This window comes from Rhipicephalus microplus, chromosome X (assembly GCF_043290135.1).
Source record: "Rhipicephalus microplus isolate Deutch F79 chromosome X, USDA_Rmic, whole genome shotgun sequence".
NCBI lineage: Eukaryota > Metazoa > Arthropoda > Arachnida > Ixodida > Ixodidae > Rhipicephalus > Rhipicephalus microplus.
The window spans coordinates 82,620,576-82,640,907 of record NC_134710.1 but is presented as its reverse complement, the minus strand read 5'-3'; the positions used below and the strand labels follow the sequence as shown (position 1 = coordinate 82,640,907).

The 20,332-nt window shown below is 44.1% G+C and overlaps 1 protein-coding gene across 5 annotated transcripts in view; it reads left to right on the top strand.

The window, feature by feature from the left end:
• The window catches only part of LOC119176165 (type 1 phosphatidylinositol 4,5-bisphosphate 4-phosphatase), an 86,464-nt gene that overhangs the window by 17,719 nt on the left and 48,413 nt on the right, over positions 1-20,332 (top strand). For all 5 annotated transcript variants that reach the window (XR_012886871.1, XR_012886869.1, XR_012886872.1 and 2 more), the window contains exon 3: positions 9,393-9,499. Coding sequence is in view for 1 of the 5 variants with exons in the window: in XM_037427319.2 (XP_037283216.2) it covers positions 9,393-9,499 (107 nt within the window). In the remaining 4 variants the exon portion in view is untranslated. The remainder of the gene's footprint in view (positions 1-9,392; positions 9,500-20,332) is intronic.

Here is a 20,332-nt window from a genome sequence, read left to right as displayed (position 1 = left end):
ATATTTATTCGACTGGCGACTAAAGCAGCCCTTGGACTACCTACCAGTGCAAGCACACAACACCTGCTGGAACTGGGGGTGCATAATACCTTCGAAGAGCTGGCAGCTTCCACACTGATCTCTCAGCAAGAACGACTCTGCGGCACATCACAGGCAAAATTTCTCTTATGACAACTCGAATATCCTATCTCGCCGCAATATTGTTCTGAAACCACCAACCTACTCTCATAGAATCTCGGACAGTGCATCATGGTGCAGCCCATTCCTCGCAATATGCATCCGTACTACCATATGGACGCCGAAAAGCTCGAGTACAGAGGCTGCAGCGACTGAAGAATCGTCCTGACGTTTATTATACAGACATCAGTCCCTACCCTAAGCAGCAAGGGCAATCTCGCGCTTCTGCTCTCGCTGTAGTCAACCGGGGTAAACTTGTCAACTCCGCCTCCATACGTACCTCATCCTCCGCGTCAGCCAAGGCAACTGCCATTGCTCTCGCCATTCGAATGGCAGACAAAGAGGGTACCTCTGCTTATGTTGTCTCAGACTCTCAGACAGCTTGTTGCATGTACCTCAAGGGCATATTACCTATAAAGGCCATCAAGCTGTTGGGAAACGAACTCCTCTTTGACCATGGGTTAACTTGGTGTCCGGTCCATATGGGCCAGGATGTTTGCCAAATTAGAGTACTCGGTGGCCGAGCCCCACTACCACCCGCTGCTGAAGAGGATACAGATGAAGGAGTGACACGGCGTGGAATCTTAGAGATCTTAGAGAAACAAAGATTAGATCGCCGTATCAGGGCACCTCCCCATAAGGACCTCAATAGACATCAAGCTTGGGACTGGCACCGCCTGCTGACTAATACATTCCCAAATCTGCATGAGCTTTACATAATGTACCCGGCAAGATATCCCAACGCATGCCCGTAGTGCAGAGATACTCTTACACTAACACATATTACCTACAGCTGTCCAGAGCGACCTGTCACAGTTGACATAGGACGTACGCACCCAATACATACGTGGTCGTGGGAGGCGAGACTCTCTGAACGAACCCTGGGAAGCCAACTAGTGACCCTGGGTCAGGCCCGCTGAGCCGCTATAGCCATTGGAGCCTTAGAAGAAGGCCTCACCCGCGATGAACCACTTTGTTTTTATTAAATATTGTTTCTTTCTCTTTTCAATCTGTCCTGTATTCTCCTCTCTTCCATTTACTTTCTTCTTTTCTTGTGGCGAGGGTTAACCTTTGTGTGTTCTCCCTTGGACACATTATATATGGTTATAGTAGCTGTGTACAGCCGGTGCTGGCAAGCCTTGATATAAACGTAAGAGCTGTCGCGTCTTCATGTTGGGCTACATGGTGGGCGGCTGGCATAGCTGCCGAAATACGCATAATCTATGGCATCTTTTTCGTTCCCTCAATGACATGATCGTCCTCTCCCAAAAAGAGGGCGCACCGAAGCAACCTTCAATCTCTTTCAAAAACCACAAGAAATTTCCCTCCGATTCCACGTTATTCATGGTGAAACAGCTTAAAAGAATGCTAGAACGATTTCTCCTTTTGTCATGTCAAGATGTCTCGCTGAGGCACTAGGTCAAGGATATAAGCCTACAAGAATGGCCAGTCGGGATCTTCTCCTTGAAATACAAAGCAAGACGCAGTATGAAAACCTCACAAAATGTGTCTCCTTCGGAACAACACCTGTATCCGTCTCTGAGCACCGCTCCCTCAATAGCTGCAAGGGTGAGGTGTCCGATCAAGATCTATTGGAAATTTGACTGAGAATGAGCTTCTTGATGGCTGGAACGAACAGCATGTAACACATGTGCAGCGAATTGAAATCAGACGCGATGACAAAGAAATCTCATCCAAACACCGGGTTGTTATTTTTTGCACTAGCACCATACCAGAATATCTTGAAACAGGCTACCTGAGGTTAAAAGTTCGACCATATATCCCGAACCCACGATGTTGCTTCAAGTGCCAACGTTTCGGTCATGGCTCTCAGAGCTGCCGCGGCCGCCAAACCTGTGCCATATGCAGCTCGAACAAACACCGTGCAGACGACTGCGTCGAAGATCTGCACTGTGCAAACTGCGAAGGCGGGCACCCCGCCTACTCTCGCGCCTGTCCTGCATAGAAGAAAGAAAAGGAAATCATAACCCTGAAAGTAACTGAAAGTATTTCCTTTAAGAAGGCACGAAACTGCCTCTCTTTTCTGCAGGGACCTTCATTCATGTACGTGACACGTAAGGGGCCAGTGTCACAATGGTTCGCAGCGTCCGCACATACCACACAGAGCGGACGGACGGTAGGGCTATCTGTCCCCCAAGCGGAAGCAGCCCGTGCTGCTTGGCACCCTAAGGGGTTTCAGGCCTCCAGGTCTGCAGGCTCAGGCCCTACTGTTCAGCGAGAAAGCCCGAAAACTGTGCCATCCATGCCCGCAACTCGCATACCGACATCCAGTGCCGCAACCGAGGCGATGGACACAATGGCGAGTCCAGCGGTGCCACAGGCCCCGAAGGACCGGCGCAGCTCGTTAAAGCGCCATAAAAAATTGGGAACACTTATCAGGGGGCTTGACAAGGGTTCCCTGACCTAGACCAACACTTCCTCCAGTACACACAGCACTAATCTACACTCACAGTGGATACACAAATTATTGAGTGGAACGTGAGAAGTTTTTTAAGAAACCTCGACGACATCCAAGAACTCTTACACGAACATTCACCACAAGTGCTGTGTGTACAAGAAACACACTGAAAACCCGAAAGCACCAATTTTCTACGTTCTTATGTTATATTCCAAAAGGACCGAGATGATGCTGAGGCATCGTCCGGTGGCGTGGCCATTATAGTTTATCAAGGAGCAGCATGTGCACATCTACTACTGCAAAACAAACTCGTCACCATCTGCTCTCTATACATACCCCTACATCACCTTCTCGCAAAACATGAATTTCAGCCCTTAATAGTTGAGTTCCCTGAACCTTATCTGGTCTTTGGGGACCTCAACGCACATAATGGTCTATGGGGCGACTCTCGCTGTGATGCACGAGGTTGCTAATTAAACAGTTCCTGCTATCTTATGCTGCATGTCTGTTGAATCGGAAAGAACGCACATACTATAGCCTCGCGAACAAAACATACTCATCCATAGACCTCAGCATTGCGTCTCCATCGCTTCTACCCCTACTCCAGTGGAAAGTAATCAATAACCTTTTTGGAAGTGACCATTTCTCCATAGTTCTGAGTTCACCGCTATCAAATGAAAGTCCCTCACAAGTTCCTGAATTGGTCACAGACAAAGCTGATTAAGAACAGTTTTATAATATTATCCACTTAAGTTGGACTTACTTGTGTTCCTTAAGTATAAAAGCCGCTATCGACTATTTTACAGCTTTTCTTATTGGGGCTCCAATGAAATGCATCCCACAAACAAAGGGACAATCTGGTAAACGAATCGTGTCATGGTGGAATAATGATTGTTGAAACAGGCGCAAGGAACAAAACAAAGCCGGGAGGTTTCTGTGGGACTCCCCAACAGCTGAGAACCTCACAAACTTTAAGGATATTAAGTCGCAAGGCAGGAGAACGCACCAACAAGCGAGACGGTATAGTTGGCAAATGTTTTTATTAGGCATTACTTTCTATACGCATGAGGGTAAAGTATAGAAGAGGTTCGGTAGGATAATAGGAGGGCAGGCATATTCACCTTCTCTAGTAAACACCCAAGGTGACAACCTAAAAGACCAGGCGAACTCTCTGGGCGAACAGTTCCAATGGGTGTCGAGCTCATTGCATTACTCTGAGGCCTTTCAGCGGTACAAAACAGGAATAGAAATACAAACGAATGCAAATGTACAAAATATGAGGCATGCAATGATTCTTTTTGTTTACGAGAGCTATGGGCATCTCTAAACTGCTGTAATAAATCTTCCCCAGGGTCTGATCGTGTGGTATATAAAATTATAAAAACCTTTTTGATTGAAACGCAGTACACCCTACTTTCACTGTACAATGCTATATGTATGTTGGGTGAGATGTCTACTTCTTGGGAAGAGGCTATTGTAATTCCCATTTTTAAACAGGGCAAGGATCCGTCCTTTGTAGATATTTACGAGCCCGTCACACTAACAAGTTGTCTTTGAAAAGATGTTAAGTAGGCGCCTGATACACTATGTTGAATCAAACAATCTGCTTGATCAGTACCTGTGCGGTTTTCGAGAAGGTAGATCCACTATTGACCACCTTGTATGTATCGAGGCACAAATTCGAGACGCTTTCATCCACAATCAATATTTTCTATCGGCGTTTCTCGGTATGAAGAAGGACTACGACACAACTTGGCGCTTTGGAATATTAAGAGACCTGTCCGACTTTGGCGTGCATGTTAGAATGTTTATCATAATCGAAAGTTACTTGTTAAACCCCACATTCCATGTTCAAATGGGCAATGTTTTGTCCCAAACACTTGTCCGAGAAATGAGAGTGCTGCAAGGTGGAGTAATTAGCTGTATTCTTTTTATTGTCAAGATGAATTCCTTGAGTCTTTGCATTCCACACAATATATTCTATTGCACATACGTCGATAATATGCTTTTAAGTCATGCAATCTTTCTATATGTGAGTGGCAGGTCTCGTTAGGTCTGAACAAGATATCGAAATTGGCAGGCGAGAATGGTTATAGCTTTAATGCAAAAAAAAAAAAAAAAGCACCTGCTTCCTGTTCTCCCGAAAGCGAGGCCTTCATCCTGATCCAAATATTGACCTGCATGGTCAACTTCTTTTCGTAAAGACGGAGCACAAATTCTTACGCCTACTCCTGGGCAGTAAACTGACATTCTTATCACACATTAAACATTTTAGAGGTAAATGTATTAAAACAATAAATGTTCTAAAGGTTTTGTCACTCACTATGTGGGGCAGTGATAAGAAGTGTCTGATAGATCTGTACAAAAGCCTCATACGTACCCGCTCAGACTACGAGGTAATAATCTATCAATACGTTGCACCAAACGCCTTACGGATGCTTGATCCTGTCTATCATCTAGGCATTCGCTTATCTATGGGCGCCTTTAAAATTCGTCCCATAGAAAGCCTGTACATTGAATCGAATGAGTGGTCACTCCATCTTCAGAGGTCCTACCTATCAATTGTATCTTTTCTAAAGGTTAACGCAAACAAGAACACCCTTCACACTCCACTGTCAATGATTTGTCCACTTCTATCCTTCTGTTTAATCGTCCTTCGTTACGAGAGCCCTATGCACTACGAGTGAGGGGCCTAGCTGAGAAAAGGGGGGTTCCTATTTTAGAGTACTGTTTGGCGGCCCCCGCAGCAAACCTACTACCGTGATAGTGGCAGTCCATAGACTGTGATGTGTCCTTCGTGGAAGTTACGAAACATGCCTCTCTTGCACATATTCATGCGTACTTCCTTGAACGGGAGCACAAGTATAGCTGACCTGAATTTTTCACGGATGCTTCTAACTCTCATAATTCTGTGTCATCAGCAGCAGTCGGTCCATCTTTTTCAGATATCGGCATTCTGCACATTTACACAAGCATCTTTACAGCAGAAGCCCTTGCAATACTCGCAGCTGTAAAACACATTAAGCAATTGAAACAACAAAATGCAGTAATATACACTGATTCCCTGAGTGTGGTAAAAGCTCTAAAAATAATGAAAAAAACACAAAAATCCTGTCTTAATCTGATTATACACAATTTTATGCAAAATTTACACGCTCGGACAGCATGTCACAGTGTGCTGGGTGCCTGGGCATCGTGAGATCCATGGAAATGTGTTTGCGAACAAGCTTGCTGCATCCTCCCATGGAAGTACTGCCAATACAGACATAGCTGTCCCTGTACTGAAGCTGAAACTTTATCTCAAATGAAAACTCTGGGACCATTGGCAGCGATCATGGGACAGGCAAACACAGAATAAACTTCATCTCATAAAACCACATATCGGGAATTGGCCGCCAGTATCAAAATCGCACCACACAGAAGCAACACTTACGAGATTAAGAATAGGACACACACACAGTACACACTCGTCCCTTTTGTCTGGTGGTGATCCACCTTTGTGTGATGAGTGTGGTGAACCACTCACTGTCATTCACATCCTCGTTCAGTGCAGTGAGCTGGAATCCATCAGAAAAAAGCACTTCTTGCTAGCTTATCGTCAACAAATTCCTTTTCATCCTCGAATGTTCATAGGTAATGAAGCAATATTTAAATTTGATTCATTGTTCGCGTTCTTAATGGACATTCATAGCTTTGACATCATATATCAAAGACATCAATAAGACGACCTCTCAACAGAGGTTGTTGCTGTGGCAGCCACTCACAGAAGACCTACTACCTAGCCTTTGGTCTCAAAGACCCCTAGGATGTATTGGTGTTTTTTCTTCCGATCTCTCACAAGTAGATAAAATGGTTATTTGTAATTTATTTCGCACTCATACATCACATCGCATGTCACTGTCATAATTTTATACGTATACACACCTTTTACGCTGTCATACAGCGCGTGGTTTTAGGCCTTTATACAGCCAAAATACACCCTGTCATTGCAATCATTGGTCATCGCTTAAACCACACAAAAGACATGGTGCTCTTTGGCCACCCATGGCCCTTGCGTCACAAAACTCCACTAATCATCATCATACTTGCTCACACATTGCATGTACTTTGTAGCACTCACTGATTTCACTATTTCAGACAGATTTGGGTGCACGTTAAAGAATACCATCTGGTCGAAATTTCCAGAGCCCTCCACTGTGGCATCTCTCATAATCATATGGTGGTTTTAGAACATTAAACCCCAACAATTATTATTATATTATATTGCTACATAGCTATCGCATGAAGGGTGAACCATTCTGTAGACAGAAGACGACGAAGAGGACTGGTTTGCTCGCTCTGTGTGCTGCCCTCCGATTTTATCGGTGTAAATACACTGGCAAATAGTCACGTCCCGTCTCATTTTACGTAACAATATTCATTTTTTTCATTGAATTCTAAATAGACGATGGGGCAACAACAATAACAACAAAAAAGTCGCTACAATTACAAAGCACAACAGAGGTGCTGGCTGCCGTTTCACCTCTGGCTTTATTGCTTGTACGGATTGGGTGTCCATATGAAAGACTCCCCTCCCTTCCTGCCTCTTGGTTCTGTACGCTTGCGAGCTGCCTCATTGCACATGTGCAGGGCGCCCTTGATTGTTATTGAAGTGGTGCAAGTAATCCCCTTCATTGAATTGATGTCACTGCACCCTTGTACTTTCAATGGCTTACCGAACAACCTAACTTTATGCAGTTCTGGTTTGCTGAAGGCAACCATGCTTCACTGCCCTTGTTCGCACACGAATTTCCTTTTCTATATGAGAGGAGGCAGTAACGTGTAGTGTTTTTTTTTAAGGAATAGCTGACAAAGCCTTGCTTCAAAGCAGTAGCACCCGCTCAAATTCTGATAGGTCAGGGTAGATAATTTCTAACAGCCTTACTGTGTAAACAAAATAGCATGGGCAGGCACCACTTTGTTTGTTACTACAGCAACGGCATCATTAATATGTTGGACTGAACGGGCAACAATGATGTGCGAGCTTCCCATACGTAGGTCCTTTCAGCTCATTTGATTGGCCACGTGCTTTATTATAAACGCTTTACTGCTTAGTGTTGCAAATTTGCAACATACAGAAAAACTTCAAGCAAACAAGTCGCACAATGCGAGCCGCCTTTAATGCTGGCTTTCAAGTACTCATGGGGAACACAGCTTTCAGCATGAAAATCTAGCGCTGTCTTGTGCAATATATTTTATGCTAGAAACAATTGTTTTGTAGCTAATGGCAGAGAGCACAAAGCGCGTGCAAGAGCGCTCACTTCTTCATTCTTTCTCGCCTGGCTGACGCAAGTTCCATCTTCAATAATTTTGTTTATTTGGTGTGTACGCAGACGTGGCACATGACATGATGTGTAGGTCTAAATTACATTTTTCATTGCACGGTCCTCACCTCTGTGGCATGTGGAGAATTCGCAACATACATAAAAGTATGCTTTAAAGGTGTATTTTAAAATTGTTTATGCACAATAATTTAAAGGTTGCTATTTAAAGCTAGAAAATGAAAACAATTTTCATTTTCTTTGGCTGGTTTATAATTCAAACATAAAGAGTTAGCGATGAGTGAAATGTGGCTATGTGACCCCCAAAAAATTAAGATGAGGTTAGGCTTTTTTTTGTGTTTCGTATTTTCTAGAAAGAATAATTTGGGACTGTGTGCCCTTATCGCTGGCGTTCTTCGTGCACTAATCTGTCCATACTTCAGTCTACACAACTCACTGGTAAAAAATTAGAGTTGAATAGTGTTGGAGCGACCCTCTCAGGCCAATTAATAATTATAAGTTCAATTGATGCATTTGTAAATGTCAAATTTTTAAGTGGTTGTCATACTTATAATCAGCTGACTATTCTGTTCCAAACATGTTCCACTGGCACAGTGAAACTGAGGTGTAGCAGCAGTTATGTTAATTCAGCATGCAGTAAGCTGGAGCAGTTTAGCAGCTGACTTGCCTGGTGGTTTACCCCAGGAAAGGTGCATGTACTGACATCAGAAATAATTGAAACAGTTCAACCATACAACTCGGCAATGATCATGTCAGTGTGTCTTTGCCTTCTTACTACTGTTTCAAAAAGAAAAACTTGCAGTCCTATTGCATTCTTTTTTGTTTTGAAAAACTAAGTTAACTTGGCATTTTTTTCATGTACCTAATTTTTTTCTTTTATTTTGTGTGTGTGTGTGTGCATGTATGTAAGTGCTTGTGTGCGTGCATTTGGAATGCTATGTATTTGGAAGCAGTCTTGCTTCCAAATACCACTGCATTTACATGGGCCTTGCTTGTAAATAAATGGAAAGATGAAGGCAACCACAATTATTGCTTGGTTGCCTTTTAACGTGTGCTTGAAGTATGTGGTGGACAGCTAGTGTCTTTTTTTAATGGTCGGCATCCCCTTGTTAGCGTGTAAATCTTTTTAAGATGTACTGTTGGGTGAATTATTTGTTTATCATGGGATATAGTTTGGATGGTAATTGTTTGCATGTGTCCAACGATAATGAAAATCAGTCATACTAATGAAAAAAAAAGAATTTTTTTTGGTGTACACAACAAAAAAAGCCATGCTCTTCCATGCAAGGCAGCTAACAGAGCTCACTCTTGTGGTGCTTTGGACATGCCACTGAGCAAGCTTGCGCAGTTCGTGCTATTCTATTTATAGAGCCAAACTTGCCTAGGAGTCTAGGAGTTATCAGATGGAGTCTAGGAGTTATCAGATGGTTGCAATGTTACAAGGTTGCTGAAGATTTTGTTGTTTATATTTTCAGGCTTTGGGCAACCCCCCAAAAGGGAAAAGGTACATACGGTGTGGTTGCAACAAGCTGTTGATGTGTGTTAAAAGTGCAACCAGCATAACATGCTCGAGACCTGGCTGGTGAGTTATTCTGCTTTGTTTATAATGTATGGAGGCCACCTGAACTGGGGAATTATTACTACAGCTGCTCGTTCTTTTCATTTATGAAATTGTATTGCCCTATGTTGTACATACATAGGTACAGTTGATATAAATAAATTAATCTATGCTTGTTAGTATTGTTGTGTAGATAACAGTAGTTTAATCTTTATTATTTAAATTGTAATTTCTGCTTTTGCATATGTTGCATCAAAAGCAGATGTCCTGCTTAATAAAGGTAGCTAAATAAATTTTCTGCGGTTCAGAATGAAGCAGACTTCCATTAGAGAGAATACAGAAGGTCAATAAAAGTCTGCTTTTTTAGAAGTTCATTGTAATAAATGCAACGTAGAAAACTATACAATAAACTGGATAATTCATACTTTCGGTTAATCCAAACAAACTTTAAATTCTTGGTTGGCCAGCTATGTTTTCAGTGTATTTTAAAGCCGCTTAATTCAAACTGCTTAATTGTATAACTTTGGTTAATTCATACTTTTCTCTGGTCCTAGACTGAAAATATCTGCTCCATTTGATGCTTCTAGCTGAGAAATCGCATTTTTATGTCACTACCAGTCACAGATGAAGCCAACTGCTTGCTTATTAGCTCAAAGAACGAACACTGGTGTTGCTGCGATCGCAGCAATGTGACATCACGGCAAGGACTCGCCTTTTCTGCTGCTGCTTGTCTCCTTTTTTTGCGCCCGCCGCGTACCCGCTCTTTAGCAGTGATTTGCATATTACTCCTCAGTTGCGTGACGCAAATCTCTCCAGACACAAAGTGACAGGTTTTATAACTAGTGAAAGTTATCGAGGCTGTAAAAAGTTTACATAATTTAGCTTAAATTTTTTCATTTATTTCAATACTGCCAGTCTCACACGGAGACCAAGGCAGATGGACATAATGATACGTGAGCACGCATAAAAAGAAGAAAACAACATTGTAATACAGAACAGAATTGTGTACCGTACATAAAAATGGGATAGGGTACACGTGTGTAAAATGCTTTGCGTACATTTGAATCACGCTTATCTCTAATACAAAGATAGCATTTACAATGCAACAATCAAACTAATACAATCTAATATAACATAAACAATCATGTAAACAATAGAAAAACTATGTGCGTAAACATAAAACGCTTTTTTCGGAGTTAGTGCATACTTTCTATCGTGTCACAGAGGCAGGCTCCCGTCCGAATGGCAGATTTATTGTGAAAATTGTTGCTTTCATTGCTTACATCAAGAATGGGTGCTATAAGAATATATGCTAAGTGATGCTAACGTGATTAAAACAAGTCATAGACTCTAGGATGGAAACATGTGCTGAAGTATCACAAATGAAATCGGGATGTTTCCAATTCATTAAATACATTGCGCTTTACTGTGAAAGTTGCACCTGCATCTGCGAATAATCTAAATGATTTCACAGAATTGCACTTTCTCCAACAGGTGACTTTACATGAATATGACTGTCATAAGCACAAACTTCAAATATTCGGAAAATAAACGACATTGTACTGCCACATACGATTTCGAAAATGTTGGAATATATCCGTTCACTCGGATCATATGGACAGTCGATCACAAAAGTTTATGGACCACACGAGCGCGTAGCCCAAAGCCTCTTCGCGACATTTCCGCTACGTCAGCGGCAATTGACAGCACCGCAGCGCCCGAGACGCATCCCTTCCTTAATCTATGGCCTGTCTGTTTTACGACTCAAATACTTCACACCTTTCACTTTTTAATGCGAAACGCTTTTTGGCATCTGTGTCTATGTGCTTCTGCCTCCAGAGCAGTTTATGAGCACATCTGTTATCAGTCGCAACCTTTATCAAAAAGTCATACATAGCCAATCGAATGCCTTTCGAGGCCCGCCGTGATAGCGCTGATACTGCTGTGAAAATAGAAATGTGATAGTCATACTGCAGATGAGCGCTTCGTGTGAAAACTGTGAACTAGCAATGCGCTACGTAGCAGTAGAAAATTGAAAGGCCAGTGAATAACAAGAAGAGCCGTTTCCGCCCTAGCGCTGCGGTCGACGGTAGATGGGGCACCGCTAGGTGGCGCGGACAGGCACTTTGGCATGCGCTCGCATGGACTGTAAACTTTTGTGGTATACTGTACATGTTTCTTCTCAACAGTTGCCAGGGATTGTGTAGTCGTATACCCTGATTTGTGTAAAATGTTGGGGTGGTCTACCCCCGTGTCAAAAAGAGTAATGTTCACCTCACATGGGAGCACCGCTGATAGCTACGATTCCAACACAAACACCGGAAAGTTGAAATAAACATTTTCAATGGCATAGTCAGCGACGTGGCCTGAGTAATAATTGAACAACCTTCCCCTCAATGAGGTGGTGACTGGACTCGTATGTCATGTCCATGTACAAGTAATCTGCTGCAAGGAAAATTAGTTTATGAGGTGGCGATCTAAAATGATAGTTACGAGCGCAATAGCACCATTGCTACGATTCTGCACGAAGACAGAATCTGACTCCAAAGAGAATTTTCGCACATAACCTTAACCACACTTGACCTCAAAAATTTCGGTGAAATGAAGCTCCAAAATTATTGTGAGAGAAACATGAAACTGGACAATGTGCTTAGTGAGCAAGTACACGAGAAAAACAGACAACAGTGGCGGTGGTATTCTAGAGCGAGCGCATGAGATGTTTTGTGAGACTCGATAATGCAAGCGAGCGCGAGTTTTGACACACCAATGAAAGCAGTGTTGGTAAATACGTGGATTCTTCCAATACAAATAACCCTACAGGAGGGTAAACCCTCATATCTTCTATAGGAGTCACCCATGAACAGCTTAACCTAATAATGTAAATATTGTCTTACATCTCAAAATTACATGACTATGCACCAATGAGTTGTTTGTATCCAAACAGAGGTGTGTTCTCGCTTTTCACACTCGTCAGCATGCGGCTGCCGTGGCAAGGAATGTAATACATCATCGGGGTTAGCAGCGCGACACAGACATTTTCATCCTTTTTACATTGCCTACGATTGAGGTTGCGATTGTGTAGAAGCAAAAGTAAACATTTATTGTTTCTCCAGGGACATTACTGATTCTGTTTCTGTCATTCATGTACAGCTTGAGACGAGCAGAAAGTGAACGCAAACAGGGGAACAGCGCACAAAGCGAGCGCATCATTATGTAGGCACGCGGCGGTGGGCATCGAAAAGTTCGCGCCATGACATCACCTAGGCATCCCACCAGGAGGCGCCACTCCAGCTTCTCGGGGCTAATAAACCAGTCAATGCACGCGCTCCAACTGTCACATGTTGACTGAGGTAGAAAATTTGGCAGATCCCACGCCTCGTGGGAATCTGTTTTATGTGAAACAGCCGGCGAGTGATTGTCTATGCTGTTCTTTGTTTTCTTTGAGGCAAGTCTTACTAGGTGCATTAAGTGCGGTAGTTGTGTCCACATGGTGGGATTACTAGGAATGTCCATTATATTGGCGTCTACGTGACTGCACTGGGTAACTTAGAGTCTGATGTAATGTCAGCACTCATGTTATAGCATAGACATTAGTACCCTATTATCAAAACAAGGGGACCCACTTGCTGGATTTCATGCGGACCGGTTGTGCCCCTCAATCTTTCACGACAGCGCAGCTCTAGCCGACTGGCTCGCCCTACGCCATCTCCCGACACCAACAAGAGCTCTCGCCGAGTGGTGCCCCGTCCTCGGACTTCTGCGACCGTGTCTATCTTTCCTATCTTCTCCTTACTTACGTATGTGGCTGTCCCTGCGCCTCTCTCTCTTCCTGCTCCTATCTCTATCTCTATACTTTTAATACCTCCCTATCCTTTTTAATCCCTTCTTACCCCCATCCCCTGTGCAAAACTGTGGAGGTGCCCTCCATTGAGAGAGGCAGTAACAGAACTGTGCTTATTTCTTTCTTTTCCCCTTTCAAAAGTCGCTTATACCAGGACAAGGAACCCTTTACGGTGTGACTATGTGAATATTGCTCGTCACTTTTCAGTAACAGAACTGCGCTTATTTCTTCCTTTTCCCCTTTCAAAAGTCGCTTATATCAGGACAAGGAACCCTTTACGGTGTGATTATGTGAATATTGCTCGTCACTTTTGTTAGTGTATTACCCCGGGGTCGGATGGAAGAATGGGCGGACGCTCAAAGTATCTACAGTTTGCTAAGAAATACTTCCGCATAAAAAAAAAACATTGATAGTCTCACCTTGGTCGGTTGCAAGCTCAACTCTTATCAAGTCACTTTCACCGTAACACGCCAGTATCATGCGGGAAAAGTGTACGAAGATTAGAAGGGGCTACAGCTGTCATGGGACAAAGCACATTTTGCACCTTAATTACGCACACCCACACGCTCTACAGTATTACAAGTACCAGCATAGTCACTGATGTCTAAAAACTTTACTGGCAATCATGCAGAGTTGTTTGTAACGTTTGTGGGATCCCTAGAAACTAATGTAGCAGCACACCCACACGCTCTGCAGTATTACAAGTACCAGCATAGTCACTGATGTCTAAAAACTTTACTGGCAATCATGCAGAGTTGTTTATAACGTTTGTGTGATCCCTAGAAACTAATGTAGCAGCACTAGTTGATATTTTGCCTTAAGTCGTATTTATGAGATCTTCCATTAAGGGGGTGCTCATACAAAAATGCTGGTGGGATGTTTTTTTACTGCAATATATTGCTGGAGGCCTATCAGTCATAACATGGTTCATCACTTGCTATAGCAAATGATAGATAATTAGTCATAGTCTGTTTATTACCGACCAATCTCAGTTTTGATTTAGAAGAGCTTCAAGAATGACAAATCGCCGTGTGTGGCTAATGCCATCTAGCATGTGAAATTGCATGCAGGACTGCGATGCAGTTCTGTGCTGTCTGCGTGGTCTTTTTTCATACAGCATGTGCAGCCCAGTGTCTTTGCTATCATTGGCATCATCGTCAGCTGGTGGCAAACACTTTATCGAGGCTTTCACGCGTTCATTGTGAACAGCCGCAAAATACCGTATTTACTAGCGTAATGAATGCATTCTTTATCTCGAAAAATCAGAGCAAAGTTGGGGCTGCGTTTATTATGCGGGCCAAATTTTATGAAAACTTCTTTGGGATAAAAAAAATGTGGTAATGAAAAAAACAAAAACGTTTCGTCGCTTAGCTTTTCGCAATTAACATACACGTACACTGTCTGGAAACAGTTTCTGTGTTGCACTTTACTCAACTTTGATGGTTGATGGCGCTATCTTCTTCGAGCTGTCCCCGCGTCGCCCGTGCAGGCCATAAAAGCGTTCTGCGGCCATCTTTTCTCGCAATTGTTTAACCGCAACATTGGTATCTGCTGTGATCTCGAGGGGTGCCAAGTATGTGCTACAATGCTATGACGCACTTTGCCAAATTCGCAGCAACCTCGCAAGACGACCCCGTTGACATTGTAGTGAGTAACCAACATTAGAGCAAGCCACCCCCGAAGCATCAAAACAAACTGTCGATAGCAATATTAATGACGTAATACGGCCGCGGCCTCGCTTCCAGTTGAGAAGTTCCTGTACGCGTGGAAAACAAGCGAAACGAGAATTAGGGGTGCTACTATGTTGTGGAAATTATCCAATCTTTTCTGGGTGACATGCGATATTTTTCTGGTTTTCTAGAAACCTGCAACGCGATAGCGACTAAGGACCCTTCATCACAGCAAATCCTGTCGTCGTCACTCGAAAATTGCGTGCACGTAGTTGGGCCTTAAAGTTTAATATTCGCAGGAAGCGATCGTTGGTTGGCGAAGGCAGTTTCATGACCTTTGCTTGCTGTGTGCTTATTAGCTGTGACGTCTCTATACTCGTATCGTTCGTGAACCTCGCTGTGGTGCACAGATAGAAAGAAAAACGATACGGCACGCGGCAATGAGCGAAAGGGGGGGGGAGGGGGAGCGAGCCGAGGTGGCTGAGGGGGGCTGGCGTTATAATAAAAAACGGCTGAGATCCAACGGGTAAGGAGGCGCCAGGTGTCGGTTAGCCAGACTGCAGCAGATGAATGTAGGGGGTGTCTTTATTTTGTGAGGAAAAAAATCCAAGTTTGGACAACTGAAGTTGGGGGTGCGTTTATTATGCGAGTGCGTTCATTAGGTGAGTAAACACTAGTAGCCTGTTGGACCTCGCTGCACTGATCGAGTGCTGAATCGGGTGTGCACACTTCGGCCGTGCATACAGCTAGAAAGCAGTTCATATGAATTGCCTTCCAGCTGTATTTACTCTTTGGATTTTGTAGATGATACACTCATGTTTACGAGAATCGATCGCATAGGCTATGTCATCGGCAAAATTTTGTTTCAGTACCACTTTAACACAATCTTCTGATAATTGAAGCGAAATCCCGGGGTCCCCTCGAATTTGATTATCGTGTGATAGTATATACTATCCCATGAATATTACTGTTAGCAAGTATAAGGACACTCTCAGCTGGATTTTGCTGCCGGTGTCACCGTCATTCACCGTATGTATATTCATATTTATATGAAAACGCAAGAAAGCAAAATAATTCAGAAAAAGACTCCGGCACGCGGAATTGAACGTTCAACCTCTGAATTGTGAGTGCGAGGCGTTAGCCACTGAGCCACGAAGGAGCACCTCCGTCAGTGGTTGAACCGCAAGCTATTTATATCTACCACTTGCCGCTGGTGATGGACATCTCGGGGGGGGGGGGGGTACTATTGTTTTTTCAGCATTACCAGCGAGATGATGCAATGAGCGTGCGTCGCCAGATTGTCACGACGTGGCGGCACGCGCTGTCATCTCCCACGCCATAGAGTTTCATACAATATTGTCACGATTATTAGCTGTAAGTACAACAGAGGAGGAAGAAGCCGGCATCATGAGTGGCAGTCTCTGGCGTTTTTTGAGGAAGACGACGTTGGGCGTCTGCTCTTGCGTTTTGTTCTTGTGTGCGAACATGGGCCTTGCTGTTCTCGTCGAAACGAAGCCTTGTGTCCTGTTCTTTCCACGTTGCAAAATATTATTGTATGAAACTATGTCTTACGCATACTTTGCCTCGAGAAGAGGAGACGCTGGCGCGTGCGCTCGCTTATCTCTCGGTGAGGACAATCGTACGCCTAGGGCTTTCATTGAAACGATTATGCTGTAGTTACCCGGCACACAAAGGTCATTGCACTTGTTGCACTGTCTCCATTTGCGAAAAGGGCGCGCTTTTCAGACACGGCGAAGTAGCAACTGAGACGCTTATTGGCGGTCATCTGTACCTGTGAGTATGTCTTGTGCGTGATGAATGTGGGGCACGTTTCGATCTGCTTGTCATTTTTCGCGTGACCTTCTAATTTGTTGCTATCGCGTTCATTGCTTCATCTTTGCAACAAAGCTGTGACCTCTTTTACTGTTACATTGGATATTTTAATGTGCGCTAAAATATTCATGATGCATAAGGTCAACTGCCATCAAGGCAAAAAGAATACTAAGGCAATACAATAAATTTGCATGATACAGAGAGTATTCTGTCAAAGTGAACACAAGTGTGTACCTCTGCTAGACTCGAGCACTTGAACGCAAGTTCCCACTCCAGACCTATCATGCATTTAGCAAATATTGTGCTATACGAACAATGCACATTGCAGTGCTAGCAAGATGTGCTGACAACTGCATGTTCTAATTGCTCTGTCGCAGACATACAGTACTCATGAATGGTAATATGAAATTGTCTTTGGTATTAGTATAGTGACTGCTGTATGGCATTGCTCAAAGTATAGTGACTGCTGTACGGCATTGCTCATGATAACAGCATCATGTCACTGGAAATCTGGCTGCTAAAGGTAATGCTGGCTCTGACATAAATGTTTGAGCCAAAACTACTCCTGGTGACATGAACTGTATGTGCTGGAAACAAAAGTAAGTGTATTAGCTGGCTCTAAATGTTTGTACTTAAGCACACCAGTACTGCATATCACCTTTGCCCATTGCTCAGTTTGAAGAAAGGAGCCAGGGGATGGGGGAATTGCGGGTTCAACGAGGCGTGTAGCCAGAAATTTATTTCGGGGAAGGGGGGGGGCGCACCACGTTTATTTTTGGAGGGGCACCCCTTTAAAATGGCCATCACTCTATGAAATTTCGGGTGGGTGGGACGTGCCCGGTGTGCCACTCCCTGGCTATGCCCCTGGGTTCAACCTCTACCCCGGTTTCTGCAAAAGATTTTGTTGTATAGTCAAATAAATGATGATACACACTTATTTTCATGAAAATAATATATTTTTACTGGTTTTTCTGGGTGTATTTGTGTGTGTGTGCATGTGTGTGTGACTTAGTAATTTAGTGATTAATAAGGAGTAACAAGGTACAATTGCACATACAAAAAGAAAATCGACATTTTGCTGAAGGACCAGCCTTTTTCAAAGTGGAGTTTGTCAATACATCTGTTCTGTTAAAGCATTTTCCTTTGGAGGGTGTAGAGAGAATCTATACATACACAGTACACAGCCACGCATACTCGAGCAACTCTGTGTACAGTTACAATTTTTTCAAGAGTGAAAACAGGAGGGCCTGGCTTTCTGTACTATTAGCGCCATTAGGTGACATAATATTGTTACGGATGTGATGGGTTTATTTACACTGAAAATGCCAGCGCTCAACCATCACTGCCGAATCACCATCGCTTGAGAGCGTCCTACATCTTCTTCTTTCTCGCTCTTTCAGTCCGCGTTACATTTTCCTCCGGGCAAGCCGAAACTCGCCAAGCGAGTAGAAGCGATCGGTTGTTGTAGGGCTTCAATCGGGCAATGTGCACAATTTGCGTCTTACGCGAACGCCGGTTTTGAGCTGTCACTTTTGCAACAGCGTAAGTGACATCACTCAAGCACTGAGTAATGACGAATGGTCCTGAGTACTTGGGAAGAAGCTTTTGCAAAAGTCCCTTCTTTCACACGGGCATCCACAGCCAGACGAAATCACCCGTAGCGAAAGTCACAGGTGGGTGTTTTGTGTCGTAACGGTCTTTCGCGCGAGCGTGGGCGGAGTAAGTTCAGAGCTGAGCAAGTCGACGAGCTTCTTCGGCACGACACAAAGTCTGCACAACACTGGCGTTTTCGTTCGTCGAAAAAGGAAGTATGGTGTCAAGGAAACTTTGGGAATGACGAGCATAGGGGAGAAAGAAAGGCGTATAACCTGTTACCTCGTGTTTCGCGGTATTAAAGGCGTATGTAACAAAAGGTAATACGGCATCCCAGTTCTTGTGATCTGCCGCGACGTACATTGAAAGCATGTTGATGATGGTACGATTGGTGCGCTCAGTGAGGCCGTTGGTCTGAGGGTGGTATGGCGTGGAATGCCAATACTGGCACCCACAAAGCCATAGCAACTCTTCGTCAACGTCGGTGGTAAACTGCCGGCTGCGATCACTTAACACCACACGAGGGGCCCCGTGACGGAGTATAATCGAGTGCAGAAGAAACCATGACACATCAGATGATGTGGCTGAAGCAACCACCATCGTTTCAGTATACCGCATCAGGTAATCTACGTCCACAATAATCTAGCAGCAGCTGGTGGGTATACTTGGGGAAATCTATGCCGGCTTTTTCGAATGGTGATGTCGGTGGCTTAACCAGGTGCAGACGGTTGGCCAATGGCGTGGTAGGTTGTTTGTGGCGTTGGCAGACGTCACAACTTGCGATGTAGTGCTTGGTGGTCTTTCAGAGTCGAGGCCAGTAAAAACGTTGTCGGATACGGTGAAGCATCTGGGCAAATCCAAGGTGCCCAGACGTTATGCCATCGTGCATGGCTTGGAATACTGCAAGACACAGGCATTTTGGCACGACGAGGAGTAGGGTGGAACCATGGCTGGAGTAATTCTTGCGTATAGTAGGGCGTCATGAATCACGAATGGCGTGGTGGATTTGGAGCTACGAACCGCATCGATCATTGGTTTCTATGAAGGATCACGCTGTTGTTCGCGGCGGAAGACGTCCAAATTTGGGAAGTTTGAAAAGATTGCAGCCAGGTAGTTATCGAAATCGGGATCTTCAGCATCCACAGTCGGAGATGGAAGACGAGATAAGCAGTCATCATCTGCGTGACATCGACCACTCTTGTAGGTCACAGAATAATTACATTCTTGAAGCCGTAAGGCCCAACGAGCCAACCGGCCAGCTGGGTCACATAGTCCGACGAGCCAACAAAGAGAATGATGGTCTGTGACGATCTTGAATTGTCGGCCGTACAAATAAGGTCTGAACTTTTGGGTGGCGAAAACAATCGCAAGACATTCCAGTTGGGGGACCGTACAATTTCTCTCCGCCTTAGTCAAAGTACGACTTGCTTATGCCACGACGTGCTGGCGGCTGTCGCGATACTGAACTAGCACGGCACCGACACCAATACCACTAGCATCTGTATGCAGTTCCGTGAGTGCCTCCGGGTCGAAATGGTGGAAGAGGGGCCTGGAAGTAAGCAAATACTTCAGCTGCTCGAAAGCAGCCTCACACTCAACGGTCCATCGGAATGGGGCGTTTTCGTGGAGCAACTCTGTCAGAGGATGAGCAAGCTGGGTGAAGTCTTTGATAAACTGGCGAAAATAAGAACACAGCTACGGAGATCCTTCACAGATGTTGGTTGCTTGAAGTCTCGGACAGCACTGATCTTTTGCGGGTCTGGCCGTATACGGTCCCTGTCGACTTGATATTCGAGCACAAGGGGCTTGACGCTCACCAAAACGACACTTCTTTGCGTTTAAAACGAGACCAGCTTGTTTGATTCAATCTAGAACAATGCTAAGCCAATGGTTGTGCTCGTGGAATGTCTTGCCAAAAAT